Raw genomic sequence first — 25,208 nt, 5'->3', positions numbered from 1 at the left:
AGCAGCAAGGTGGATGGATTCAGTTACAGTGGTAATGGGTGCACCGTTGGAAGACCTGTAAGACTAGTTTAGGCACAGACTGTAATGAAGAAAATCTATGTGGTCACTAAAAGTTGCTACCAACTTGATGGCACATACTCAATAAATGAAAACTGATGTATTCAAGATGCACAGGGTATGGTCTGCCACAGAAAATGCTTTTTTTAATTGTTAGAATAGTGAAATACAACAGAAGAAAGCCTACTTTAAATAGTGGCGATAGACAATAAAATAAAACAAAAAGAAACATCTGCTTAACAAGGTTCCTCTTTTCCAGTGTTGTGCCAAATTGGTTTTTGCAGCTAGGAGCATATTGTAAGAATCCAACACACTTGTCCCAGTAATGGTCTGACTCATGCATCAATTGAAATGCAGAATTCAGATTTATTGAAGATGTGTACAGAAGAGAAGAAAAAGCCACGACTAAAGATTCCTGCTCAAACTACCTAATTAAAGCAAACAGGCAAGCCAGAACCCCCCTCCACATTCCTTCCCCCCTTGCACCAGCAGTCCGGCATTCCACTTCCAAGTATCTTCGGTTGATATGACCTTGACTCTCCTCATTAGCCCAAACATGATTCTTTCACACTCCTGTTGAATCCCCCCTCCCTTCTGGTGCTTGACACACGTTGGCTCAAACTGGCAGATGAACACGATCAAACGATCTATCAGTTCTTTGATCATGGATTCTGCCATACTGCCCCTCCTGAAAAAGATAACTAACATGATTAACATAAAATAAATGCAATAGTATAAAGAATAGTTAGAATTCCAGTTATTTAGGTTTGTTAGGACATTTTGCATAATTTTTTTTGAGAAGATCTGGAGCTTTAACATGACAACTATCCACCCATTTGTGGTCTGGGAAATGTTTCCACTGAATTAGATACTACAATTTGCCTCAATGTTTTCAGGCATCCAGGATTTCTTTTGCTTCAAAATGTTGTTCCCCATCAATCATCAGGGGGGCAGGGGGAAACTGCTCAGGATGCCATTGAGAAGTCTCTCGCACTTGTTTTAAAAGGCTGCAATGAAAAACAGGGTGGCTTCGTTCCAAATTCTTTGGAAGTTTTTATCTAACAGTTACAGGATTGATGATTTTTTCAATTTCAAATGGCCCCAGAAACTTTGGACCCAATTTCTTTGATTGTTGCAAGGATCGTAGGAACTTTGTGGACAAATATACTTTTTCTCCCACTTTAAACTCCCATTCAGGAGATCTTTTGCTGTCAGCGTATTTTTTATAACTTTCACGCACAGCAGCAAGGGTCTTTTGAATTATTGGCCACTTAGAACTTATTTGTTTCATCCAATCACTGGCAGAATGGGACTCAGATGGTCCAAATAATTTTCTGTTTTGGTAAAGACAACATTATACAATTCAGCTGCAAAAAACTTTAATACCAATTAACTCCTCAACAACTTCCCAAAATTAAAACTCTTAAAATTCTGACACATATATCTTAGTTAATTGTGATATTTTTTCATTTATGTTTTCTGGGATTATACCTCTAAAAAAATTTTTTTGCTTTCAGTTCAAATTTTATTTTAGGGTTTTCTGAATATTTTGATGTATTTCTTTCCAGTATTTTTGAGAGTTTTTTACATAACCACCACATGTGACAAAATGTTCCTTTTGTCATGACATTTCAAGCATTTATTGTTATATGATTTGTCTATCTTGCTAATTATTGACAGAGTTATATACCATCTATAAAACATACTGTACCAATTTTCCCTTAAATTATTGATTTTTCTTCTGTAACTTTTCCCATTGTTGGTACTGTGATTATTTTGCTGAAGTTTTCTATCCACATGATCATACGACTTTTGATTTGTCCCATCTCTGCATCATATTTCAGTAACAATTTATATATATCCTAATAGGTGATCTTGGTTTTGTGTAAAGGTTTTAAATTGTATCTTCTTTTTCAAAGTCCCTCCTTTTTTGAGATCACTTTTTATTCTTCCAGCAATAGAGGGGAATAGATCTACATGGGGATGGTTGCTATAGACCACTCCTCCCACACTTGGACTGTTTTAGATTCTTTTGCCATCTGGATTCTTTATTTTTACCTTTATTTATATTATTTATTATTGTATTTTTATACTGTGTATTTTATGGTTGTTGTTTTTAATCGATGGTTGTAAACCGCCCAGAGTCCCCTGATGGGAGGAGATGGGCAGGGACAAATTAGATAAATAAAAATAAAATAAATAAATAAATAAAATTTATAAATACATCAACCAAGGTAAATTCCTACTTTTGTTAAGCAGTTCTTGTTGTGTCTTTAGTCTGTTTCCTGAGTCTGGATATACCGTCTGAGAAGTTTTGGATTGATAGAGCCAATTAGTCCTGAGACAGAAATCCTCCTGTGTTTTCTTTGACAATTCTAATTCCACTGGTAAAAGAAAATTTGTTTTAGAAATTTTCAAAACAGAAGGAAATCTCAAAAGCAAATTTTCATGGATGGAGTGTACAGTTCTTGTACCCATTTAGTTGTGTGGTGGCCAAGAGATGTATGAATTTATCCTGTCTTTCACTGTACAATCATCTCCTCAGCTCTCTGAAGCCTCCTTAAGTAACTGCAACAGTTACTTAACAGTTTACCCACCATACAAATATGGGGCCTGAAGCTGAGAAAACTGTTGGCTACATTTTATATATACTTATCTGGAAGTATGTATCCCTGAGTTTGGGGGTGCTTACTTCGGTGCAGATGTAGTAAGTTGACTTCTGGGTAGACTTATAAAGGGTTGTTGAATAAGACATTTCTCATCTTACACCTCTTACTGGCTCCAAAGAATTCTTCCAAAAAATTTCATCTACAAAGTTTAATGTGAGAATATTATTCTTTAAACACACTCTATGTAAATATTAAGTGAATATTTTATAATCAGAATCAATATATGGCATCTGAAGATTTTGCAGGGAGTTAATATTCAACAGGTCTGACATGCATCATTATTTGGCAATATTAGACAACTGCTGATGTAACAAATAATCTTTGACAGTATCCAACAGATAACCTGCTGTATGAAAATTAGTTACAAATTATACCAACTCCAGCCATTTATTTTTATATCAACATTTAATGAACAAATTTCAGGAATTTTATTTCAGCTCTGTCATGTGTTAAGTCTGTTGCTACACCTGTGGTTTCGGTTTGATGACTAACATGAATGAGTGCCCCTTGTTGCTGCTTGCCAATCACCATCACTTGTGAACAGTACCATCAAGGAATGATTCATTCAGAATGAGCCAACATAGATCTCACATCACAGACAGAACTTTCACATCACATTAAAGCTATTGCTTTCCATAACATCTGTTTCTTACTTGTGAATGATTGAGTATGGGATAGCCAAATAATATTGTTTGCAAATGTGAGATGGGCTTTAGAATAAAGGAGAAGATTAGGGACCATCGAGTAACTAAAGGATGGCAAATAATACAGGATGTGTTGGAGAAGGGCTTGTAGTCCTCTTCTTCCCAAATATATTCACATACACTCTCTCCAAGAAACCAGATGCTATGTGGGAACCTCATGAGATGGGTTTAGTTTTAAGAGAAAAGTGCAATTAGATAAAGAGCGCAAAGTCAACATGAATAGTGTCTGAGTGAGAATTGAGTGCAAGCGAGCGAGCCCAGGTAAAGGAAATGATCTTTGTCCTTTGAGCAGCTTAACGCCCCCTCATAGCCTCGTCGCCAAGTCAACCAGTCCCAGCTGGGAAGAAGCAGATTATTTATCTCCAGAGGTCAACCTCTTTCAGGCTCCTAACTAATCAATGCACTCAATCCAGAGGTAGTCCTGCGGTATCCATCATACAAAGAACTCATTCACAGATGAGGTTCTACAATATCAGTTCATAGAAGGGGCCTACTCATACCACACAGAGCAACCCTTTCCTGTGTTGCAGTTTATCTCCCTCACCTCCCTCCTATCTTTGCCCAGATGCCATTTCCCCTGAGAAAATCACAAGTAATCTAGAGCTCTACCTTTAGCTATGCCCAAAGACGCATATATCCTCTGTTATCTATTCTCCATTCATCCATGAATCTCTTTATTGAGTACAGATATGATAGTAAAAGTTACTCTCATGAAATGAATGGACCTAAGATAGTTAAGATAAGATCCATTCATTTTAAAAGGGTCAACCTATAAATGATACCATAAAGAGGGATGTGTAAGAGCAGTATCTTTTTTATTCATATTGCAAGCAGCACTAAAAGACTTTAGTAATTTTGATAATATATGCCAGGAGAGTGATGCTGGAGAAATCCTTACCGTGTTCTGCAATTCCAAGGTATTGCATGGTATTCCATGGAAAACAGCTCTTCATTGAAGAAGAATATGTAATTACATTGAATCAATATGCAGGCTGTGGATTATGAATTGTAATCCAGCATATCTGGAAGATATCACCTCAGGCAGTCTGCTTCAGAATATTCTAATTTGTCTTTCTACTGATTTAGGGTTGAGTATCTGTCTGTTAATATTGGTAGTTTGATGCAGAACCTCCATGAAGAGGTTTTCTTTTTTATCTGTTTTTTTTATGATGCTCCTATTTCAAGTGTTGCACCTCCCAACAGTTTTGATCATACTGCATGTTGTATAGATTTAGTTTGGAGCAATAGGAGGAAGGGGATCATGAGTGAGGCAGCAGATTTCATGCTGGTACTGGTGCGAACTAAAGGTTGGATGGAGAATAGGGCTACTAGATGTAGGATGAAAAAAATCTGTAGGATGACTAGATAGAAGCAATAAATCCTGATAGATGCTATAATGTAGTGGTTACCTGGATTTCTGCAGCCCCCATTGACATTTTTAAAATGTATTGTTATTGAAAATTCTATTAATTATTTTACTGTTCTGTTATTGCTGTTTATTTGATTATGTGCCATCATAAGTTGGTGTTGACTCTTAGCAACCACACAGATAGACCTCTAGAATGATCTGTCCTAGCCTAGCCTTTCAGGTCTCCCAATGGTGCACTCATTGCCACTGTAATTAAGTCCATCAGTCTTGCTGCTGGTTGATCTCTTTCCTTCTACCATTCTCAGTATTTTAGATTTCTCAAGCCAAGTAGGTACAAAATATGACAATTTGAGCTTAGTTGATTGTGCCTTGAGTGAGAACTCTGGACTGATTTGTTTTATGAAGTTCTGTCAGATTAGTGCTAACCATCTGGTGGCAACAATGAGGGATTTCTGTTTAGCTTTGCTGACATCTAGGTGTCATCCAGATTTTTACACTCTGTATTTTGTAGTGTCTTCTAGAGCTATGCAACTATTATTGTGCCAATATAACAGTAATGATTATGGGCTTCATATTGCCTCAAGGGTGGCTAATTGATGCATAATTAAATGTGGAATTTATGGCCACTAAAAAATTGAATGGTTTTAAAAGGGTATTGGATAATTTCATGAAGGACAGGTCTACCAAGGGCCAGCATACTTCCAGCTGGGACAGCATGCCTCCAAAAACAATTTCTAAAAAAATTAATTTAATTTAATTTAATTTAATTTATGCCGCCTGACTCCAAACAACTCTGGTCAGCTCACAATACACAGTTGTAGGAGAACAAAGGGGGAGAGAGGTATGCTCCCACATTCCGATTGCAAGCACCCCAGCAGAATATGCTTGGCAAGTGTAGGAATCACAGTGCTGGAATAAGATGAGTTTTAGCCTGAACCAGCAGGGCCCTTCTTATAAGCAAGATGAGGGGAAGTCGCCTGGGACAGAATATATATGTATGTGCAGATGTATAAACGTGTGTGTGTGTGTGTGTGTTGTGTGTGTATCTATCTGGTGTACTCCATGCTATAAGAGCTATATAAAATACAGAAGGTATGTTTAATAACTCACAGTTTGCCAGTGTGAACCCAGTTCTATATCTTAATACAATAAATGAAAACTTAATTTAATAAAGAAAAGCTTAATTATATATATTATACACAATATTAATATATAATTATATTAATATTAATGAATTTAGTAACTGTACTAACACTAAGATAAATTACATTAATATATAAACATCAAATATCTTTTTTGAGCTATTTTACAACGTGACAGATTGCTACTTTCCAGAGGTATTTACCTGGTATCTGTTGCATGCTATGGAATATGCTGAAAAACAAAATTAACTTGCTTTGGCTGAGTGCAATGACTCCCATTTTGTCTTGCTTTAGTTCAGCATTATTTCTAAGCACGGCCTATGTGAAACGTTTTTGGAAACGTTCCTGTTCTGTTTGCAGGCTGAACTTCCTTGCTTGCAGGAACTGTGAAAAGGTGATAAGCAGCCAGTGGCCTTTCTAATCTCTGGCTGATAGAATTCACGCAGGTCAACAGGTTTCCCAGGCTAGAGGTTTAAAATTCAACAACCCTGGACACTTGTTGATTGAGTTAGAAACAGTACCTCCTGCCTTGTTCCATAATTTGACACCCCTCCCTGCCCTCTTCTCGGGTTTTTCTGTTGCTATTCAGAAATTGAGTTTTTGCCTTTTACACAAAGCAGATTTCTTTTCTAGCAACGCACAGCAACATTTATAATACCTATTAGCCACTAGGAACTTTGTTCAGATGGACAGGAGTCCAGGTAATCTTACATCATAATACACTTCCCAGACTTTGCAATGGCAAGAAAAGACTAGAGTAGCGTTTCTCAATCTCGGCAACTTTAAGAGGTGTGGACTTCAACTCCCAGAATTCCCCACCAGAGATATCATGCTGACTGGGGAATTCTGGGAGTTGAAGTCCACACCTCTTAAAGTTGCCGCGATTGAGAAACAGTGAGCTAGAGACTTGTTCAGCAAAAATGATCGGGCTTCGTCAAAGTCTGAGTGCACAACTAACACTCCGTGCAAATTTATTCAAAGTGCATGATGATGGTTTAATCTATGTCGCTATAGGAGTGGTGTTAGAAAGCCTGAAACCTCTTTTTCCTAAATCCATATACTGAATATAGCTATTCAGCCGCAAGTTGCCAGTTTCTTAAGTGTCCGGGGAACAGTAACTATTAATAAACACGCTGAATGATGAATAGGGGTAATGAGTTTTGTGTACGCTCACAGGGTTTCTAGCTTTAACTTTCGGTGCCCACCCAGGTTCCTGCGCTGACCTCCGCTGCTCCGCGGGCTCAGGTGAGCAGGGCCACGTGGTGCGGGAGCCGCACACACCGTGCTGTTCCGAAGCGGGAAGGCGGGAAGCTTCGCCGCGGGATCCTCGTCAAAAAATGAAAAAAAATAGTATCTGGTTACGAAGAAAGCGAAAGAAACGCCAAAGTTCCAAGCCTCAGAAGCGCTCCTTCTGATTGGGAGAGGGTCGCCCAATGGGATCCCGAGCCCGGTTCACGCGGACGGTCAGCGAGCCAATCGAGGAGCCCCCCGGGATGCCCCGGACCTGGGACTCCATCCGCTGCTCGGGCAGGTGAGGCAGCCTGTCAAAGGTGCGCCCCTCCACCTGCGCCCTGGGAACGTCCTCCGCGGGGCCCCGCTCGCCATGAACGCCGAAGAGCAGTATTACGCCTCCGGGAGCGGCCAACCGCTCTACAAGGAGCCGTGCGCCTTCCAGAGATCGCAGCCCCCGGATTACAACTCGAGCCCCCCCGCCTGCCTGTACATGGGCCGGCAGCAGCAACAGCAATCTGCCTACGCCAGTGTTTTGGGGGCCTTGGACCAGGGCAGCCCGCCGGACATTTCCCCTTACGAAGTGCCTCCCCTCTCAGAGGAGCCGGGCATTCCGCACCTCCACCCCCTTCCCCCCCACCATCCCGCTCAGCTGTCTCATCCGCAGCAGGAGGCGCTTCCCTTCGGAGAAGGGGCCGAGGCCGGGGTGCTGGAGCAGCCCAGAGCGCCGCTGCCCTTCCCTTGGATGAAATCGACCAAGTCGCACGCCTGGAAGGGACAGTGGGCTGGCACGGGTAAGGCGCCTTCCTCTTCTTTCTGCCTAGGGCCGAAGAAGAACGCCTCTCCTCGGTCCCACTCCCTTGCCTTTTGTGGAGACCAGCGCTTCGCCGTCTCCAAACCGGAGACTCCTTCGGATATCTTGGACTACAATTTCCACCATCCCCTGTCAGCGCCCCGGCTGCTGGCTGAGGATAAAAATGATTGTAATCCAGCATATCTGGAGAGCGCCCAGTTGGAAAAGGATGGCCAATCAAGGAATGGGCTTTCTCACTGGAGGGGGGGGGGGCTGGTGTCACCATACAAAAAACCCCAAAGCCAGTCGTGTTTTAGTTTAGAGTGTTTCTGCAAATCCAGTTCTCAACATTAGTGTAATGTGCAAACCTGGGGAATTGGGTCGAGTAAACTATGGGTAAATGTCACTTAAGCATGCATAAACCCATGGTGCAAATACAGCCACAGTTACAGCATGTTCCTTTGCCTGTTAATCCTGAAAGGATTCTGGTGAGCTGTTGAGAATTGCCCTGAGCTGAAGCTGGGAGGAATAGGTCAGAATGCCACTGAAATTTAATGAATGGTGCCTGAATGTAGGATACTGATGTTCCTATCCAGGGTCCTGGAACTCTCACAATTGAAATACAATTTCCATCATTCCCAGAAACTGGGAGTTGTAGTACAACTTATCTAGAAGGCTGGCACATTAGCTAATAATACAATCAAAAGATACTTCCTCTAAGTTCATTGAGGATCCCACATAAAGTAACACAAATCTGTATTTTCTCTGGATGTGAAATTGTGGAACAGCTTTGTGTGATCTGCTCTACAATAAATCTTTTTTGTTTACTCAGAAGTAAGTCCTATCTCTAAGCCACTTAAAATAGCATGTATTGAAATAGGGGAATGTTCTAGAAATGTAATAAATCAGTGATTGACTTTCCAGAGATTATCAGATCAAAAACATTGAATGCTGAAAAATTAAAATAAGGTTGCAGCTGTTTTTAAAGCACCCTGCCTTTCAAATGTTAAAGCAGTGCTCTGTGAAGTAACTTTAGGCTCTAAACAACTGGAGTTTGAGGATTTATTTAGAGGTGTACCACTTGAAACCTCACAGCCCTTTGCACCCAGAAAATCTTGGGTACGCTCCCAAAGAACTCATGAAACTTTGAAGAGAGAAACAGTTAACTGGAAAGTAGTTGTTTTGATTGTACAGGAGTTCAGTTTAATGAAAGAAATGAAATGGAATTTCCATTCTGATTCCATTCACTACTCTGCAGGCCACTTCGAGCGAAGGGCGTCGCTCAGCCTGGTAAAAATTGCGCACTTTGCTTTAGTAAACTTCTCTTCCTTCAAATTGTGGTAAACTCAGCCTGCTGCATTAGAGGATTCTCCTGTTGATTCTTTCGAGTGGGGCTCTGCTCTGTTGCACCCCAATTCTGTCTGCTTCACAGAATGAGGCTTTCTATTTCCTGGCTGAGACTGGGAAGACGCTTTACAATAACAACAGATTGATTTTCTTTCAGGGAGTGATTGGTCTTGGTGGGGAACCTAGTAGAGAATGTGCACCATCGTCATCATCATTGTTGTCATTGTCATTACCACTATTATCCGGTCTGGCTCTCAAAAGTTTTACTCGTGCATTTAGCAAAATGGCAGTAGCTTTCACTTCTCAGATGTAATTAGGACGTGGAAAAGGAATGCCTGCAATCTTAATTGTAATTGCTGCAGAAATATCAGCCTGAATAAACAGTGGGACTTATTTCTGAGCAGCCATGCTTAAGATACGTGGAATCCCAAACCCCAGCAGAGCATCCTGACCTCTTCCCAGAGTAAAGGCTTTTGGAAAAAGACTAGACCACATTAAACCTTACTTTTGTGGATATCTTTAGTCCCCATAGGAGCCCAATTAACTAATAAAAAGTCAAAGAATCAGATTTGTCATTTCAAACACTGGCACGTTTATTATGGCATCGGTTTCTTAGGGCCCACAGTTCACTTTCAGTGGCATCTGATGAAGGGAAGTGTAGTTCACAAACATATTATGATATTCATTTGTTAATTCTTTTTAAAAAGGCTCATGATTCTCCGGCATTTTTGTTTACGGGAAGACGAGTTAAAGCTCTGGAAAGAATAAATTAGGCTGGCAAGATCATAACTGAATATATTTCTGTAATGTAGTTAATTAACAGTGAAGGAAAGAGACTCTTAAGGAACTGCTGAGTTGGCACTATAAACCTGGAGTGGAGTCTCATGCTAAATCCACCCTTGGTCTATGGTGGTTTTCATATCCCACTTGTTTGGGATGCGTCTGTAAAGGACCTTTGGCTGGAGTTTGGGGAGACTTCTTGAGTCCTCTTTAGTGACAATTCACTGGGGTATGACTCCAAAGTAGTTCTGTAAAATGTTTGCCCTCCACCTGGGCCTTTGCTCACACTTTATTTTTTCAAAAGGGTAATAAGAATATTCGTATTTTATTCTCTTGATTTTTGAAATACTGTACCTCTTTGAAAGTACTGCATTTTAATTACACAGACTGAGAAATATTAAGCTTTTCAAGGTGGGAAAATTCAATTTCAAGCCCTCTCCTTAAGAGTGTTGTGTGTGACATCCATGACACTATATTTTGATTTAAAAACAACGGAGCCATTTGTAAGTGAATCCCTGTATTCAATTCCAAGAGACAGAATGGTTTTTAGCAGTCAATACAGCAATGGTTTCCATTTAAATTTGTATGACTCCAGGGACTTTGCTTTAACTGATTGTGTGGATAAAAACCCTGTTTCTAATTAAATTTCAGTGCAGGGTGGGGAAGGAGAAGGAGGAGGTTTTCTCACGTGGCTTTTGCTGTCCTGAGATGTGGATCAAATTTGCTACCTGTCCTGGAAAAGGACAGTGCCGAGGGCTCCGCTTTTCTGGCAGAAATGCGAGAGAAGCGGGGGTGGGAACTGGCCCGCAAGGCAGTTTCGCTGTCGTCTCTCGCTTCCAACCTACTGAAAGGCGAGCCGACCACATGGGAGGGCAGAACTGACTCCCCTCCTGCTCCAGCCGGGGGTAGAGAGGCCACGTTTGCTCAGCTTACTCGAACCCAGTTGCATACACCTGCGGAGGATCAGACGGAGTTGCTTCTCCAAGCCGGGATCTTCTCAGGGCCGCCGATAAGACCCCCACCGGACCGAAACATGAAGGGGCCTGTGGAGAAAGACTCTGTATTGATTTTACCTGAACCGATGAAGGTGGTGCCCGGATTCTGTGAAGACCGATGCGGAAATTGGGTTGAGTCTTCACACATTTGCTAAGGAATAACCCCCTTAAATACCAGGGAGCTGCCGCTGTAAATCGACAAAGGCTTGCGCCGTTGACAGAAGGGTCAGGATCCTACCTCTAGTGCACCTCGTATTCCCCAACCTTGTAGGCTGTTCTCTGTTAATGGAGAGAGACCCCGCTAATACCTTTGGGGCGCAAATTCAATATAGTGCAGAGAGATAAAGCCGCAGGCACTGACTTTCCACTGAATCCTACTGGAATATAGTCCCGTAAAACTAAAATGGACGGATGGATGGTCCATGCTCAGAAGACACTGATTCCAAACTTATTTGCATGAAAATGACACCGCCGGGTCTCCACTTAACTTCTAACGATAAAAAATTAAATATAGCTTTAACATCTGCACTTGTACACCTGTCTGTATTCGGGGTGAAATAATAAAAGACGTTGCTGCAAAAAGAACAGGATCCCTGAAACTGCATGTACACAACGCACGTTGTGCCCTCTGCTAGGAATCCAGAAGAGGGTAGCAAGAGGCTTTACCTGACCCTTCTGGGATCACAGATGCCAAGCTTCTTCGGACTGAGCAGTTTGGATGCTAATAGAGATGCTTATGCCCGCCGAAGCACCAGCTATTGTGACTATTTGAGCAGCATTGGATTAGGATCAACACTTATAGGATCAGAAGATCCGGCGGGACCTTGACATCTCATTCCCCCAAGACATCCATCTAGGAACTATATTCCTCTATTCCCAGTGGAAATCCCTGGGCTTATTTTAGGAAGAAGGCAGCTTGGAGATTTGGGTTTTTCATAAAAGGTCTGAAAGTGGAGCTGAGGTGAACTTTTGTAACCTGCATTCATTAAATACATGTGTACTTAAAACGAAATTAAACAACACCCTTTTATAATAAATCCCATTATATCCTCCAGGATTTCTCTTTCCTAATAATTCAACTGGATTGTGGTTATTTAAAGTCCAGCAAAAACTACTGTGGGAATGTGCCTTTACACTGTGCGGGTTGCTTTTAAGAAGGACTCCTGGGATCCACCAGGAAGTTCAACCATTTCCAGACGGATAATCCGAAGCAAAGCTGCCGCGCTTTGGTAAGGAGGACCGTTGTATAATTCTGGGCACAAGCTGTTATCCACCCAGGCTGATGAGCCGCAGCAAAAACAGCAATAACACCTTCTGCCTTCAGAAACTCCTGTGGCACCAGGAAAGCGGTTGCATGTATGAACTCACTAGCCTTCGCGGATCCCAGTCCCTCCTTTCGGATGCAAACTCTAACTGGCTTTAAAGTACATTGCGCAGCAACTTTTGGAATCAAGGCGCAGAGGCCTGGAGCGCAAGTGTCTGGAAACCACCTTGATGCGACGGACTGCCGAGCCCTTCTCTCCGCTTGGGGCTAGAAGCAAGCGGCACTCTTTCCTACGTCCCCCTTCAGTTCGCCGGAAGGAACCGGACTCGCGAGACAGGCTCGGAAAGAACCGCCGCCCAGCAGATCCTGCCTGACCCCGAATGAGCGTTTGCCCTGCGAGGAGCGCAAGATTCTGCGCTGTTTTTGCTGCCGGGAGCTCACCTGCTGAGGAGCGGGGGGAGTAGCCTTTCCTTCCCGACCCGGGGAGACTGAGCCGAGCGCCAGGAAGGGCAGCTGGGGAAGCGCGGATCGGTCTCCGGCAGCACAATGTTATCGCGCCCTGCGTCCTGCGCTCAGCGGGTCACGCCTTTCGGCAAATATTGCATTAAGGGCTTTGTAAGAGCAGATAGGAGAAATGGGGGCGGGGGGGGATACCTACATTTTCTTAGCCGGGAAACCGTTCAAGCAGACTTACCCTGTGGCCAGTTCAGGTCATTAGGAACCCAAATGGAATTATAATGGTGCTGGGGGTCGAAAGAGAGGGAATAACAATGCCGCCCCCCCAAAGCAAAAAAAAAAGAGATGCAAAATAACAAACGGACGAATAAATTTAAGTGTGCATGTGGGCCTATTTATATAGTTTTAAGTCGTATAGCAATATACGTTTTATACCAACAGTGGTGTTATTATTTTTAAATAAATAAGCTGAAATGCATTAAACTGTACAGCCACAACATAACTTTTGAAAAAAAAAAAACTTTCGTGGACTGAAATGAATTTTATGAGACGCGTTAAATTTGCTACATAGAATTGGATTTGCTGCAAGTGATAAACACGAAGTTCTAAGGACACTTAACTAGAAATAAATTCCCATTGAACTGAATGGAATTTCTTTTTGGGTAGTGGTAGCTTGTAACAAGAGCAGTTTAGGCGTATCTACTCGAGAGTAAGTCCCATTGTATTAAGTCCCACTGAGTCTTGGCCTGCAATTCTCTGTCCTTCCGAGATTGCGTCCCACTGGCTTCGGTGGGTCTTATTTTTAAGTAGGCTAAAAATTGCTGCACAGGACAGCTAGACCTGCAGTAGCAAGAGAGAAACAATGTGCAAAAATTTGGCTTAGCAATTGAAGCCAGGGCAGCTCTGATCTACAACCTGCCGAGCTACTTACCACAGCTTCAAAACTTAACCGACACCAAATTTTCCTCCCGAAAAGTTTTTGGATTGGAGATCCTTCAAAACTGCGGGACAAATGAGTGCCCACCACGCTATTTATGTCCCATTTCATAGTTTTCCTCCTGAGTTGAAGTACGTGATGCTGCCTGATGACGCAGCTTCTCCCTGGGATATTTAATGTTTTGGCACAAGTTGGTAGAAAAACATGGCCATGGGGACATTTTCGGCAATATTTCCCTCAAAATCTGTGGGACATTTTCATTCGCCTTGAGGATAATACAGGACACAATTCTGTATATGTCCCTACTCAGAAATAATCCCTCCCAAGAGTGTTTAAATTTGCATCTGTGTGTGCAAATGTTTGCACCTTGGGTTTTATGCCAGCACGACTTATCAAAGACAATCAAAACTTAAAACATCGCTGGGGTCAAACCCCATTGAAAGAAATGGGAGTTGAATCAGAGCATTCTTGCTGCACTCCCATTCACTTCAGTGGAACCTGAGCTGGATTATTTTTGCTGGATTGTGCCTAATATATGTAATCTGCCGACCTTGCTTTAATCACCTCATTTTAGCCACTATATTTTTAAATCTAACTGCTTCCACAATCATCCATAGGAAAGTGTGATAATGGATTATTCTTATTGTGGCTCCATTTGACAGATATGCATGCTTTCATATCACCAACCATTCTGTCTAAGGGCCGGGATTTAAAGAACTTCATTAAATGTGCTCCTGGGCTCAGGTTTTGCCCAGCAAGATTTCGAGCTCCAGTCCAGCCACATAATAACCTGATTTTTAAGACCTCCCCTTTATTTCTCAAAATACACAATGGGAGATTCCAAAGTCACACCAGGTTTATTCTGAAAGAGGCAAAATTAAAGTGACTGTGTCTGATGATGCTTTCAGCCCGAAATGGTGTTCCCATGACATTTCTCTTCTAAAAATATTACCTGTGAGACATTGGCTAAATGCTCAAATAACAAGATATTCTTATTCAATATAAGTTCAATATATAGCCGACTTGGAATGAGGGGGCATAAAAACTAGTCTTCAATTTTTAAAGAATTTCAAAAGCATTTCCATTCAAAATCTAATAGGCCAACAGATGGGGGCTGATTTTAAATAGTTCTGGATATTCATTTCAGATGTTAGCTCCTCATTTCATGTATCTGAAAACAAAATAATAAAATAATAAAAATAATAATTTAGATTTAATATAGCTGCCCATTCCAGTGGGCTCTGGACTGCTTACAAAATATAATACTAATTAAAACGATTAAAAACAGAAATAATATTAAACAAGACAGCCCAGACTAAAAATAACAAAACAAAGCATGATAGCACACACACACACACACAACCAACACATTAAACCCAGGTCTGGGTCCAAAGCCAGTTTTAAGGGCTTTTCAGAACCCTAGGAGAGAAGGGCACCATCTGTCTGGGGGAGGGAGGGTTCTGGTCCAGAGAGTGGGAGCTGTGAGAGAAAAGGGACACTTCCTTGGTCCTGTAAGATGACAGCCGTTTAATAGAGGGGACCAGGAGTACACCCACAACAGCAGATAGCCAGGTTGTATGCCATGAAGAGCTTTAAAGGAAACAATCAACACCTTGAATTGCACTCAGAAGCTAACTGGCAGCCAATGGAGCTCTTGTAGCAGCGGTGACGCATGGGCACACCAAGAGGTGCCCATTACTGCTTATGTCAGTGGCATTTTGAACCAGGTATAGATTCCGGGTGGTCTTCAAGGGCAGTCCCATGTAGAGTGCATTGCAGTAGTCCAATTGTGAGGTGACCAGGATGTGAGTGACTGCCTACTACAGGGTCCAAAATGTATGATGCAATCCAGGCCAATTGTTAAATAATAAATAAACAAATGCTCCCCCCCCCTTTTTTTTTTTGCAGAAAAATGGAAGCAATCAATAATTCAGGCAAAGAATTGAAACATTTAAAAAAAAAAGATCTATGTACTCTACAGACTGCACTGCTGGTGACTAAATCCTCTTAATAATATGTTTGTGTGTATGTGTGCATATGTGCATGCACCATCCATTACTTAAGATAATTTACAATAACTAAAACTAACAAACTCATTAAAAAAAGTGCAATAAAGAAAAGTTATATAATGAAAACAGGCAGGCATGGTAGCTGAAATAAAACCAATGATAACATTTATAAATTAACACTTGGGGGAAAATATGACTTGCCTTATTAGTGATTAGTGAAGATCACAAGAGAAGATGTCATCCATACCTCCCAAGTTGGGAATGTCTTAATGTAGAGCAGTGTCTCCCTTGCTGGCTGGGGAATTCTGGGAGTTGCAGTCCACACATCTTGAAGTTGCCAGGTTTGAAAAACATTGGTGTAGAGGTAGCCACTGAGGAGACCCTGCAGATTTAGTAATTCACTGGGCAGCATATTGCTCCCAGGCGATTTTGCTTAGGACTAAAGCCTTAATCAATCCTGCTAATTGTTGAATCCCATTTACAGAACAATCTTATGGGATCCTTGCTCAGAGGCTTACTCAGAAGAAACTGTATCTAGGATTTCAGCCTTGTTTAGCTAAAATACATTCTGAATTCATGGGGCTTAAATAATTAGTATGTTAGGGCTGCAATATAGTGACAAAACCAAAGCCCTATTATATTTGCACAGGCACTGGTGCAATATCTGATACTGAATTGTGGTGGTGAAGTGTGAGTCAGGGAAGGTGCATGAAGTTCACAATTGTTCAGAGAGAGTCTTCCCCAACTAGATGCTTTTCAGATATTTATAGCTACAATGACTATTATTCTTGAATAGTTGCCTTACAGACTAAGGCATACTCCAAAACATCTAAAGGATACCAGATTGTGGAAGTCAGTTCTAAAAAATAAAAATGATGGAGTAGTCTCAGAAGCCTAGAGGGGAACACGATGAAGCAAAAGAATCACAGAATAATCCAGAAAATGAAAAACAAACATGTTAGGGACGTGCTGCTGGGTGAAATAATTTGGCAAATGAACCTTAACTAAATGGATTTTAAATAACATTGTGATTTATTTGAAAATATGCAAAGGTCAAACAGTGTGTTCAATTACACTTTGTAAAAAATTCAACACCTTTTAAAATCACCTCCAACTTACAAGCCAGCTCTAGTCAGGTACAGCATCCCAGAGTGCTAATGAAATAACATATTTCCCATCCAGCATCTAATGAAATTCAGCACCCATTTAGTCCAGGAAAATCTGGCTAAGGTTGTGCTGGGTCATTTTTCAAGTAACAGGTATTTTGTCATGTAATGAATGAAGCAGAATTCCTATCCTATCCAAATCAATGGCTCTGCTGTAAAGGTTTTGGAGCAGGACAACCACAATAAGGGGCAGTGTGTGTTTTATCTAGCCCTATTAATCAAAGCTACAGTGCATTTATATCTGTTTCCAATAGGAAGCGGTAAATGTGCGGTATACATTTCCAATTGCCATGAACACATGATCATTTCAGTGGCCAACCAGCTACCAAATTGCACTCAGAAACATTCAGCTCTGCTTTTATGAGAGGTTAACTCATCTCAAGGAGAGCCAATGTGGGTGAGGTAGTTCAGGTGTTGAATTAGGAGCTGGGAGACCTGGGCTTTCATCTGCCCTGGACAATAGAAATGTGTTGAGTTACTTTGGCCAATCATTCTCTCTCATTCTCTCTACTTTGTAGAGTTGTTGTTGTGGGTAAAAATAGGAGGAGGGAGGTCTTTGTAAGCCACCCAAAGTTCCTGAATAAAAGGTGGGATAGAAATCAAATAAATAAACAAACAACCCCCAACATACTGTTGGTGTGGTAAGCATGCCTACCATTTATAGCTTTAATATTATACAACATACGTGAGCCAGCCATTTCCATACAAACAAGCCCATCATGTCATTCACCTTCAGAGTAGCAAACATTATGTGAAGCACCAAAAAAGGAGTAAGAAATAGTAAAGCAATCAATGCAAAGTTAAATATCTAAAATTAGTTTATGCTGACACTATTCATTGTGTCATTCCCTCCCTTTCTATCTTAGAAACCATCTTTGCTTCCCCCGTTACCATGCCCTGATTCATACATCGCCATTTGTTCTTAGCTAACGATCTCCTGGCTTTGTGGGGTTGGCACAAACACTGCACAAATAACACCAGTCTTCCCCAGCTGGTGCCTGTATTTCTGATTTTTATTTATTCAGTTTGGAAGCCACTCATCTTCCAAATTAGCTGAGATGGTCATATTGATCAGAATGACATTCAAGTGCATGGAAATGAAATGAAATCCAACCGCATCTGTTGGTTTAATAATGAAAATAGCTACCTTCCGAACTGTTGTTGTTGTTGTTGTTACCAGTTACAGTCACAGTCACAGTCTTTTAACAGAGCAGGAAGAACACTTGTCGAAGGACATACAGGTATCTTGCAACACTTAGATTTGGGCTTCCAGCAGTGGCATCAGTGCAAAGGGAAATGCATATTTGTAGCTTTTTGTTGCATTTGTTGTTTAAAACTAGAGGAGGCATTAACTGGTATTTAAGAAGGTAGAATCATTTCCTAATGAAATTTCGATTACGGTGCAGAAAATGTTACTCTGTGTTCAGTGGGGCTTCTCTCAAAGGTTCCTGTGAACATTTCTATGTCACTGTGCCCAGTCAGGCTGGGCAAAATATATGTATATAAGTGCTTTCTTGGTATAGAGCCCTTTATGTGAATTATAGAAAAGAAACAGCACAACATATTATGGCCTGTTAAGTCATTCATTCATTCATTCATTCATTCATTCATTCATTCATTCATTCATTCATTCATATATATATGAATGACTTAAATGGTCATAATATGTTGTATTGTTTCTTTTCTATAATTCACATAAAGGGGCTCTGTACCAAGAAAGCACTTGAAGGAAAAGCCGAATGTCCAGTAGTGGTCCTTAATTATATGTACAAGTATAAAAATAGTATGACAGTGAGGATAATACATAAGTAGCTAGATAAAAGCTTCACAATCACATTGCGAGAGAGTAAAATCCATTTTCCACAAGGAACACCTAATAATGTGCTGATAATTCTGAAAAGCCTTTGATATCAGGTAGCAGAAGCACTGTATTTTTTTTTTCTGTACTAATCCCAATGGTGCCTGCACTTCAGTGATTTTTCCAGCCCAGCCTAGGTCAATCCATGTACTGCTTTGAACTCTTTCAAGAAAATACAACACAAAATAGAATAATATTGCTTGGTAGGGGAATACATGTGCCTGTGGGTGTGTTTCTGTGTCATGGAGGGAAGGAAATGGGAAGTGTTAATTCCATACTTCGCAATTATTTATTAAAATACAGTTTTAAACCAACCTTAAAAAAAATCCAAATTCAATAAATTAACATTCCATTTAACAACTTCTACTTTTGCAAATTTCAGTGCACAATCTTGCTGTTTTATGTCCAGAATTTGTCCATCAATTTATTTCCTCAAGATCTGTGAATCTTTCTGCCTTAATTGTATGTCCAAAGCTGACAACCAACTTAGATTTATTTTGATGATGGAAAAATATGTGTGTTTTCTTCCAATATATTTGGATGGTTTTAACATCTGTATAAGCAAGTGTTTTGTAAAAATTCCTATTCTTGAATTCACTTATGTAAAGCTTATAAATGAGAGCTCTAGGATAATGTTTTAAAGGAAAATGGGTCTGTGCTCTAATTATATGAATAGGCTGTGATGTAGATTATTTTTTCCAGCATAAATGTTCTGATTGATACTCAAAAATATTTGAAACCCATGAGTTATTCATAGATATTTTCTTGAAAACTGTTGATTGAAAAACTATTTTCCATATATGAAGTATTGGCGAATTATTGTTTTTCACATTATTTTAGGTCGAGGTATGGTATATCCCAAAAAAGTCTAATTCTTTTAAATTTAATGGATCGCAGCAGAGGTATGTTTAATTTTTATGTCCTGTTCATTCCAGTGGGACAGAAAACTGTTTAAAATATAGACTGCTGTGTGAATTCATAACAGCATCAAGTGATCAAAACCAGAATAAGTTGCAACTGTTTCAAGCTACTAGTCATGTTTGAGAAATAGTGTGAAGCAATCAAAATTTCCTGAGGAGTAAGCGTTACACCCGATTTATTAATTTATCCATATATGGCGGCACCTCCCACGATTCTGGGTGGATCAATTAAACTTACATCGCATAGCATACGTATTTCAACTTGTTCAAACGCATCACGAGGTCGCTGAATTAAATAAAACAACACCTCTATGATGCGGTTGCTTGCTTCCAGCACGGTCTGCGCTGCGTTTTGAAACGGTAACAGAGAAGGGGCCGTGGCCCAAACCGTGGGAGCGGCCAGGCTGCTGCAAGGTGCGAGGCCGCTACCGAGGAGGCCTGTTTCCAAGATCCCTTTTCCTGTACTCAATAGGATCAACAGGGTTTCCTCGCTAATTGATCAGATTCAGGCCGAAAATGAAACTCAGGTTTGCCGGCCAGTCCTTTCCGTTCGTGGCTTCATTGCGTGCGCGTTTCTTGTTCATTGTTTAAACGCTGGAGAATTTTTTGGCGGTGGTGGAGGGAATCTATTGTTCCGATAAATAAAATATATTTTAGTTAACTCCGTTGGTTTACGATCGCCGCGGCACCTATAACGCGGCGATGGCGAGCGGCTTGAAGAGTCTGAAGCGGAAGGCTGCCATCCCATGCCCCTCTAGCGGTGTTTCTCAATCTTGGCAATTTTAAGATGGGTGGACGCCAACTCCCGGAATTCCCCAGCCAGCATATGTAAACCCCACTGAATTCAGCAGCAATTACTTCTGGGCAGACACGCATAAGGACGCGTTGCCCAAACTCAGAAAGAGTTCCGGGCCAGAGAACCTCTAAGCTGACTTTGCCCCTCGTTTGTAGGATTCGGTCTGGCAGAAAAACTTAGCCCTCAAAAGAAAAAAAAATTAAAGGGGAAAATTAGGCGCAAAAAAGCTCCGGTTTGCGCCCTGTGTGGGTTGTCCTGGGGGCAAATGGTTTTTTGCCTCCGTATTAGTCTCTTGTAGCAAAGCCAGCAAACCAACTACAAGCTCGTTAGTTCATCCACCAACAGCAAGACGAAAATACGTGCTATTAAAGACCCCGAAAGCTTATGCCAAAATGAATCTGGTGTCCTTCGAGGTGTGATAAGATTTTTGGTGTCTTGTAAAGAGATGCTCTGCCCGGCGAGAAGACAAATCAACTCAAATATATGCATACAAAATTGGAAAGCTATGTAGCTTTCCTAATATAACAGGAGGATATTTAATAACGGTGCATCTGGATTTAAAGAGAAAGTGGGAGAGAAAGTGGTGGCGGAAGAACTGAACAGGAAAACAAACAAAAAACACCGGAGATAATGGCATTAAATATTAAAACAAGGAGCAAAATTGGAAAAATAGTTTTAATTACAAAAGGATTTAATGCATGGCAGCGATATATTTTTTTGAAAGGTTCCAATACGGCATCTTACTAAGGAATTCTGTGCAGGTTTTCTCGGATATAAGCTCTTGAATTCTTAATATAAATATCCCGCGGCGCTCCCCCCCCCCCCACGTCAATTTAGGGAAGTTTCTTTTACTCAGCAACCTGTATTCGTTTTGCTTATGTGTATTCCCGTTCAACCGACGTGGTAGAGCCGACCTGAAATACAGTTAGCAAATGGATTCATTTTCCCCAACAGGACTGTGTGAAGGCCAACCGCTATGCACTATTGTACTCCAGGATGTATCACTGAGGTATTTATGGGAAGGCAGCCGGCAAGCCAAGGTTAAGCACGGCGTCGGAATCCAGCCTCCGCCTGGCGTCAGAAGGAGAATGTGAAGCGGCTTTGCGCTTTCATCTCGGGCGCAACGCAAAACGACTTTTTTCGTTAGGGTGCCTCCGATCTGCAAATGAGACAGTGACTAGTGAGACACGGATCTACCTGAGGTCCAGGGGGCCTTAATCCCAAGGAAGCGTGACCAGAAGCATGTCACTGCAGCTACATGATTTCTCCTTGAAGAGGAACACTCTTTCTTTATTACATTTTTATGACATATATAAACCCTGGCCATAATGCAAGCACAAACCCGCTGTCTCCCATCTTGGTTTTTTTCCTTCACTATTAACCCGGGGTGAAAGAAATGTGTAAAGATTGTTCAGGCTTATCTAAATATGCCCATGTTCATGTACCTGGAGACCAAATGACATTAATCTTCCCAAACGGAGAACGGGGGAAGACTTGGAATAGGAAGAGTCGAACGGGAAGAATCCCCAAGAAATCCTAGGTGAGAAAGTGAGAAACGTTTCCAAAACTGTGTGGTCATAACGGGTTTTGGTGTGAGAAATTCAGGTGGTCAGAACTCTGCTGAACGGGCAGGGCGGGAGAAGAGGATGGAATAGTTAAATAATGGTCAGGTATGAAGGGAAGGTGGAATAAGTGGGAGAGGAAAGGAGGAGGGGGGAGGGGGAGTTGTTTCCAGGGCAAAGAGGCAAGCAGAACTATGGAATTTTTTATGTGGATCCTTTCCTGATTTAGACCAAGGACCCTTCAAAGCATAACAGCTCTGGGATGAAAGTGAAAGATGCCCATAGACATCCCAAATGGGAAATTTTTTTAATATAGAACCAGTTACCGGCACCAGTGTTTCTTTCGCACCCTCAGAAAAACTCTGAAGTTGGAAAGATGGGATGGGGAAGGGAGATGGTTGCTAAAATCATACAAGGAAGCCCCCCCTAATTCTACATTTCGTTGCAAGAGTGAAATGCATTGTATCTTGTATCTTCTGTTTATGGGCACTGGAAGATTGGAAGGGGTTCCACGGAGCAACTAATCCAGCGAATACCTGCTTGGAGGGTGAGGGTGTGTTTTAGGCAAATAACGATCTTCCCCTCTATCGGTTTCTTACAAATAGAAATACAAAGTTAATTGAAGCCGCTGCCCCGAATACCAGGGTATTTTCTGCTCGGAAAGACTGTCAAGCAGTTGGGAGTGGATGCTATTTTTATCCAGCAAGGAGGAATTTTATTCAAGGACCAAGTTATCATCTTCCTATATAAATAAAATCTATTTTGATTTAGTTGCATAACATTATTGCAAAAACAAATTAAGCTGAAAACACAGTACCAGTGCTCAAACACACACACACTCTATTTTATAGATATAGATACAATTTAATCATTAATTGGTGAAAAAGTTATCTAAGTTCTCAGAAAGAAACATATGATAACCTAATAGCTCTGCAAAGCAGGATCTGGATTTGTTTCTGAAGCGTGCTACTGAATTTGTCAAGTCCCTAGACGTCATGCTTTTATTAAAACTACAGGGGATGTTGAAGTTGCATCAGGCAAGATGGTTAGAAATGGGGGTGGGGGGGAAGTATCTAATTTTTGAGCCATAATTGTACAGGCAACCATTTTAGATGGCCTGATAGATTCAGTTCTGTTCCCCCCAAAGGATGAAGACCTTCTTAAGTCAAGCTTAACTCCTGATGACTCCATGAACACATCTATGAAGTTTTCTTGGCAACAGTATAGAAGCATTTTTTCAGCTTCCCAGTCTAGTCTACCATTTAGATTTTCCTAGTGGTATCCCATCCAAGTAACTGACCCAATCAGACCCTAGTTAGTTTTTCATGATCGAACGAGGTTAGCTAGGTGCTGCATAGAGCTAGGCTTAATCCAGTGTTTCGCAACCTTGTCAACTTTAAGATGGGTGGACTTCAACTCCCAGGATACTGCTGGCTAGGGAATTCTGGGAGTTGAAGTCCACTCGTCTTAAAGTTGCCAAGGTTGAGAAACACGGGCTTAATCAGTCAGCTAGATAGCTTCTCCTTTCGACTATAGAGCGCTGGTCTTGTGAGTGCCTTCTTGTCTTCTCGAACGATTGCAAACAAACCGGAGCTAGGGGGTCCAGAGGCGTTTCTTGTATTGCCCTCAAGTTTCTAGTCCTTAAGACCCATCCCGCGCTCTCGCAGCCCGGCGGTGCTGATTCTCGCTCTTCCCTAGGTGGCGCGTACGTGGTGGAACCCGAGGAGAACAAGAGGACCCGGACGGCCTATACGCGGGCGCAGCTGCTGGAGCTGGAGAAGGAGTTCCTCTTCAACAAGTACATCTCCAGGCCCCGCCGGGTGGAGCTGGCCGTCATGCTGAACTTGACCGAGAGGCACATCAAGATCTGGTTCCAGAACCGGAGGATGAAGTGGAAGAAGGAGGAGGATAAGAAGCGGGGCGCGGGCGGCGGCGTGGGCAGCCAGGAGCCCGAGCAGGACTGCGCCGTGTCCTCGGGGGAAGTCCCCGGGAAAGAGGAAGGGCCGGAAGACGAGCCCCGCGTCGCCAAGCTGCTCCTCCCCGTCAGCCCCACCGTCTCTCCCCGGCGGCCCCCGGAGACGCGGTGAAGGGCGGGAAGTCCCGGACAGCCCCTCGAGGGCCGGAGCGCCCCCGGGGGAGCCTTCGCGCCTCTCGAGCGACTCTGCAGCGTCTTCGGAGGGGGTGGCCGCGAGGAGGAAGACCTGTGCATTGGACTACAACTCCCATGAAAAGTGAAGCTCATGGGACTTGTAGTCCAACCCATCCGGAGAGCACCAGGTTGGAGAAGGCTGAGGGAAGCGGAACAAGAGCTGCCCTCCTTCCAATTTCTCTGTACTTTGTCCCCCCCCCCCCCATTTTAATCCAAATCTCGGGGTTTTTTAAAGTTTATTTTCAAGGCTTGCAAAGCTGGATAATTAAATGATCCTCCCATGTGATGAATATTCAGCCACTGACAGAATTGGGGAAGTGGGAGGAAAGAGTCACCAGTATTTAGCCCTTCTGATTTCACTTACATGTTGGAGATAAAATTATATTTCCTGGGTAGCCCATATGCCCACTAGGCTACCTGGGTCACCTTTAATTTTTAAAAATTCTTCTAATTAAAAACAAAATGGGAAACAAGCACGTTGCAAAGCAAAACCTCAAGGGTCATCTTGATTTCCAGCAATGCCTGAATGCCAGAGAGGCCTTCTCAGGAAATAAAGTGGTCAATGGCTGCAACCTGGGAAACTGGAGGAGATCTTGGGGAGAAAGCCCACCACTTCCCCTTCAGTTAAATCAGGGTTTTGTGACTCAACGTATCTCTGTGGCCATTTTATGAGACTGTGAAACGAAAGAGAGAAAGGCCTTTCAACTAAAGCTGCAATTCAATATGCACTGACTTGGGAGTCTGTTTCACTCAGAGGGCAGAGGTGTCTGCAGGGTGTGGTGAAAGAAAGTCAAAACGTGGGGCTTTGATGGTGCAGTCTGAACCTCTGCCTGCTTGTGTGCATGGCGTATTAAAAACCAAAAAGGTGGATCTTCAATTCCATGGTTGTGGCTGCCATCTTGGCTCTTTTCATCATATCCTGTGGACACACCTGAGGTAGATATGCATAAAATCATATTATCTTGGAGAGTGCTTAGGGTTATAGGAAATGTAGGCAAAGTGGAA

General features: G+C 42.0%; 1 protein-coding gene across 1 annotated transcript; it reads left to right on the top strand.

Moving 5' to 3' along the window:
• The first annotated feature begins 7,467 nt into the window (after positions 1–7,467).
• PDX1 (pancreatic and duodenal homeobox 1) lies at positions 7,468–24,694 on the top strand. The gene is made up of 2 exons (XM_063304453.1): positions 7,468–7,965; positions 23,753–24,694. Exons 1-2 carry the CDS (start codon positions 7,545–7,547, stop codon positions 24,139–24,141), a joined length of 810 nt encoding a protein of 269 aa, XP_063160523.1. The 5' UTR covers positions 7,468–7,544; the 3' UTR covers positions 24,142–24,694.
• The last annotated feature ends 514 nt before the right edge of the window (positions 24,695–25,208 follow it).

This window comes from Candoia aspera, chromosome 5 (assembly GCF_035149785.1).
Source record: "Candoia aspera isolate rCanAsp1 chromosome 5, rCanAsp1.hap2, whole genome shotgun sequence".
Lineage (NCBI taxonomy): Eukaryota > Metazoa > Chordata > Lepidosauria > Squamata > Boidae > Candoia > Candoia aspera.
This window is presented reverse-complemented; position numbering and strand designations above follow the sequence as displayed.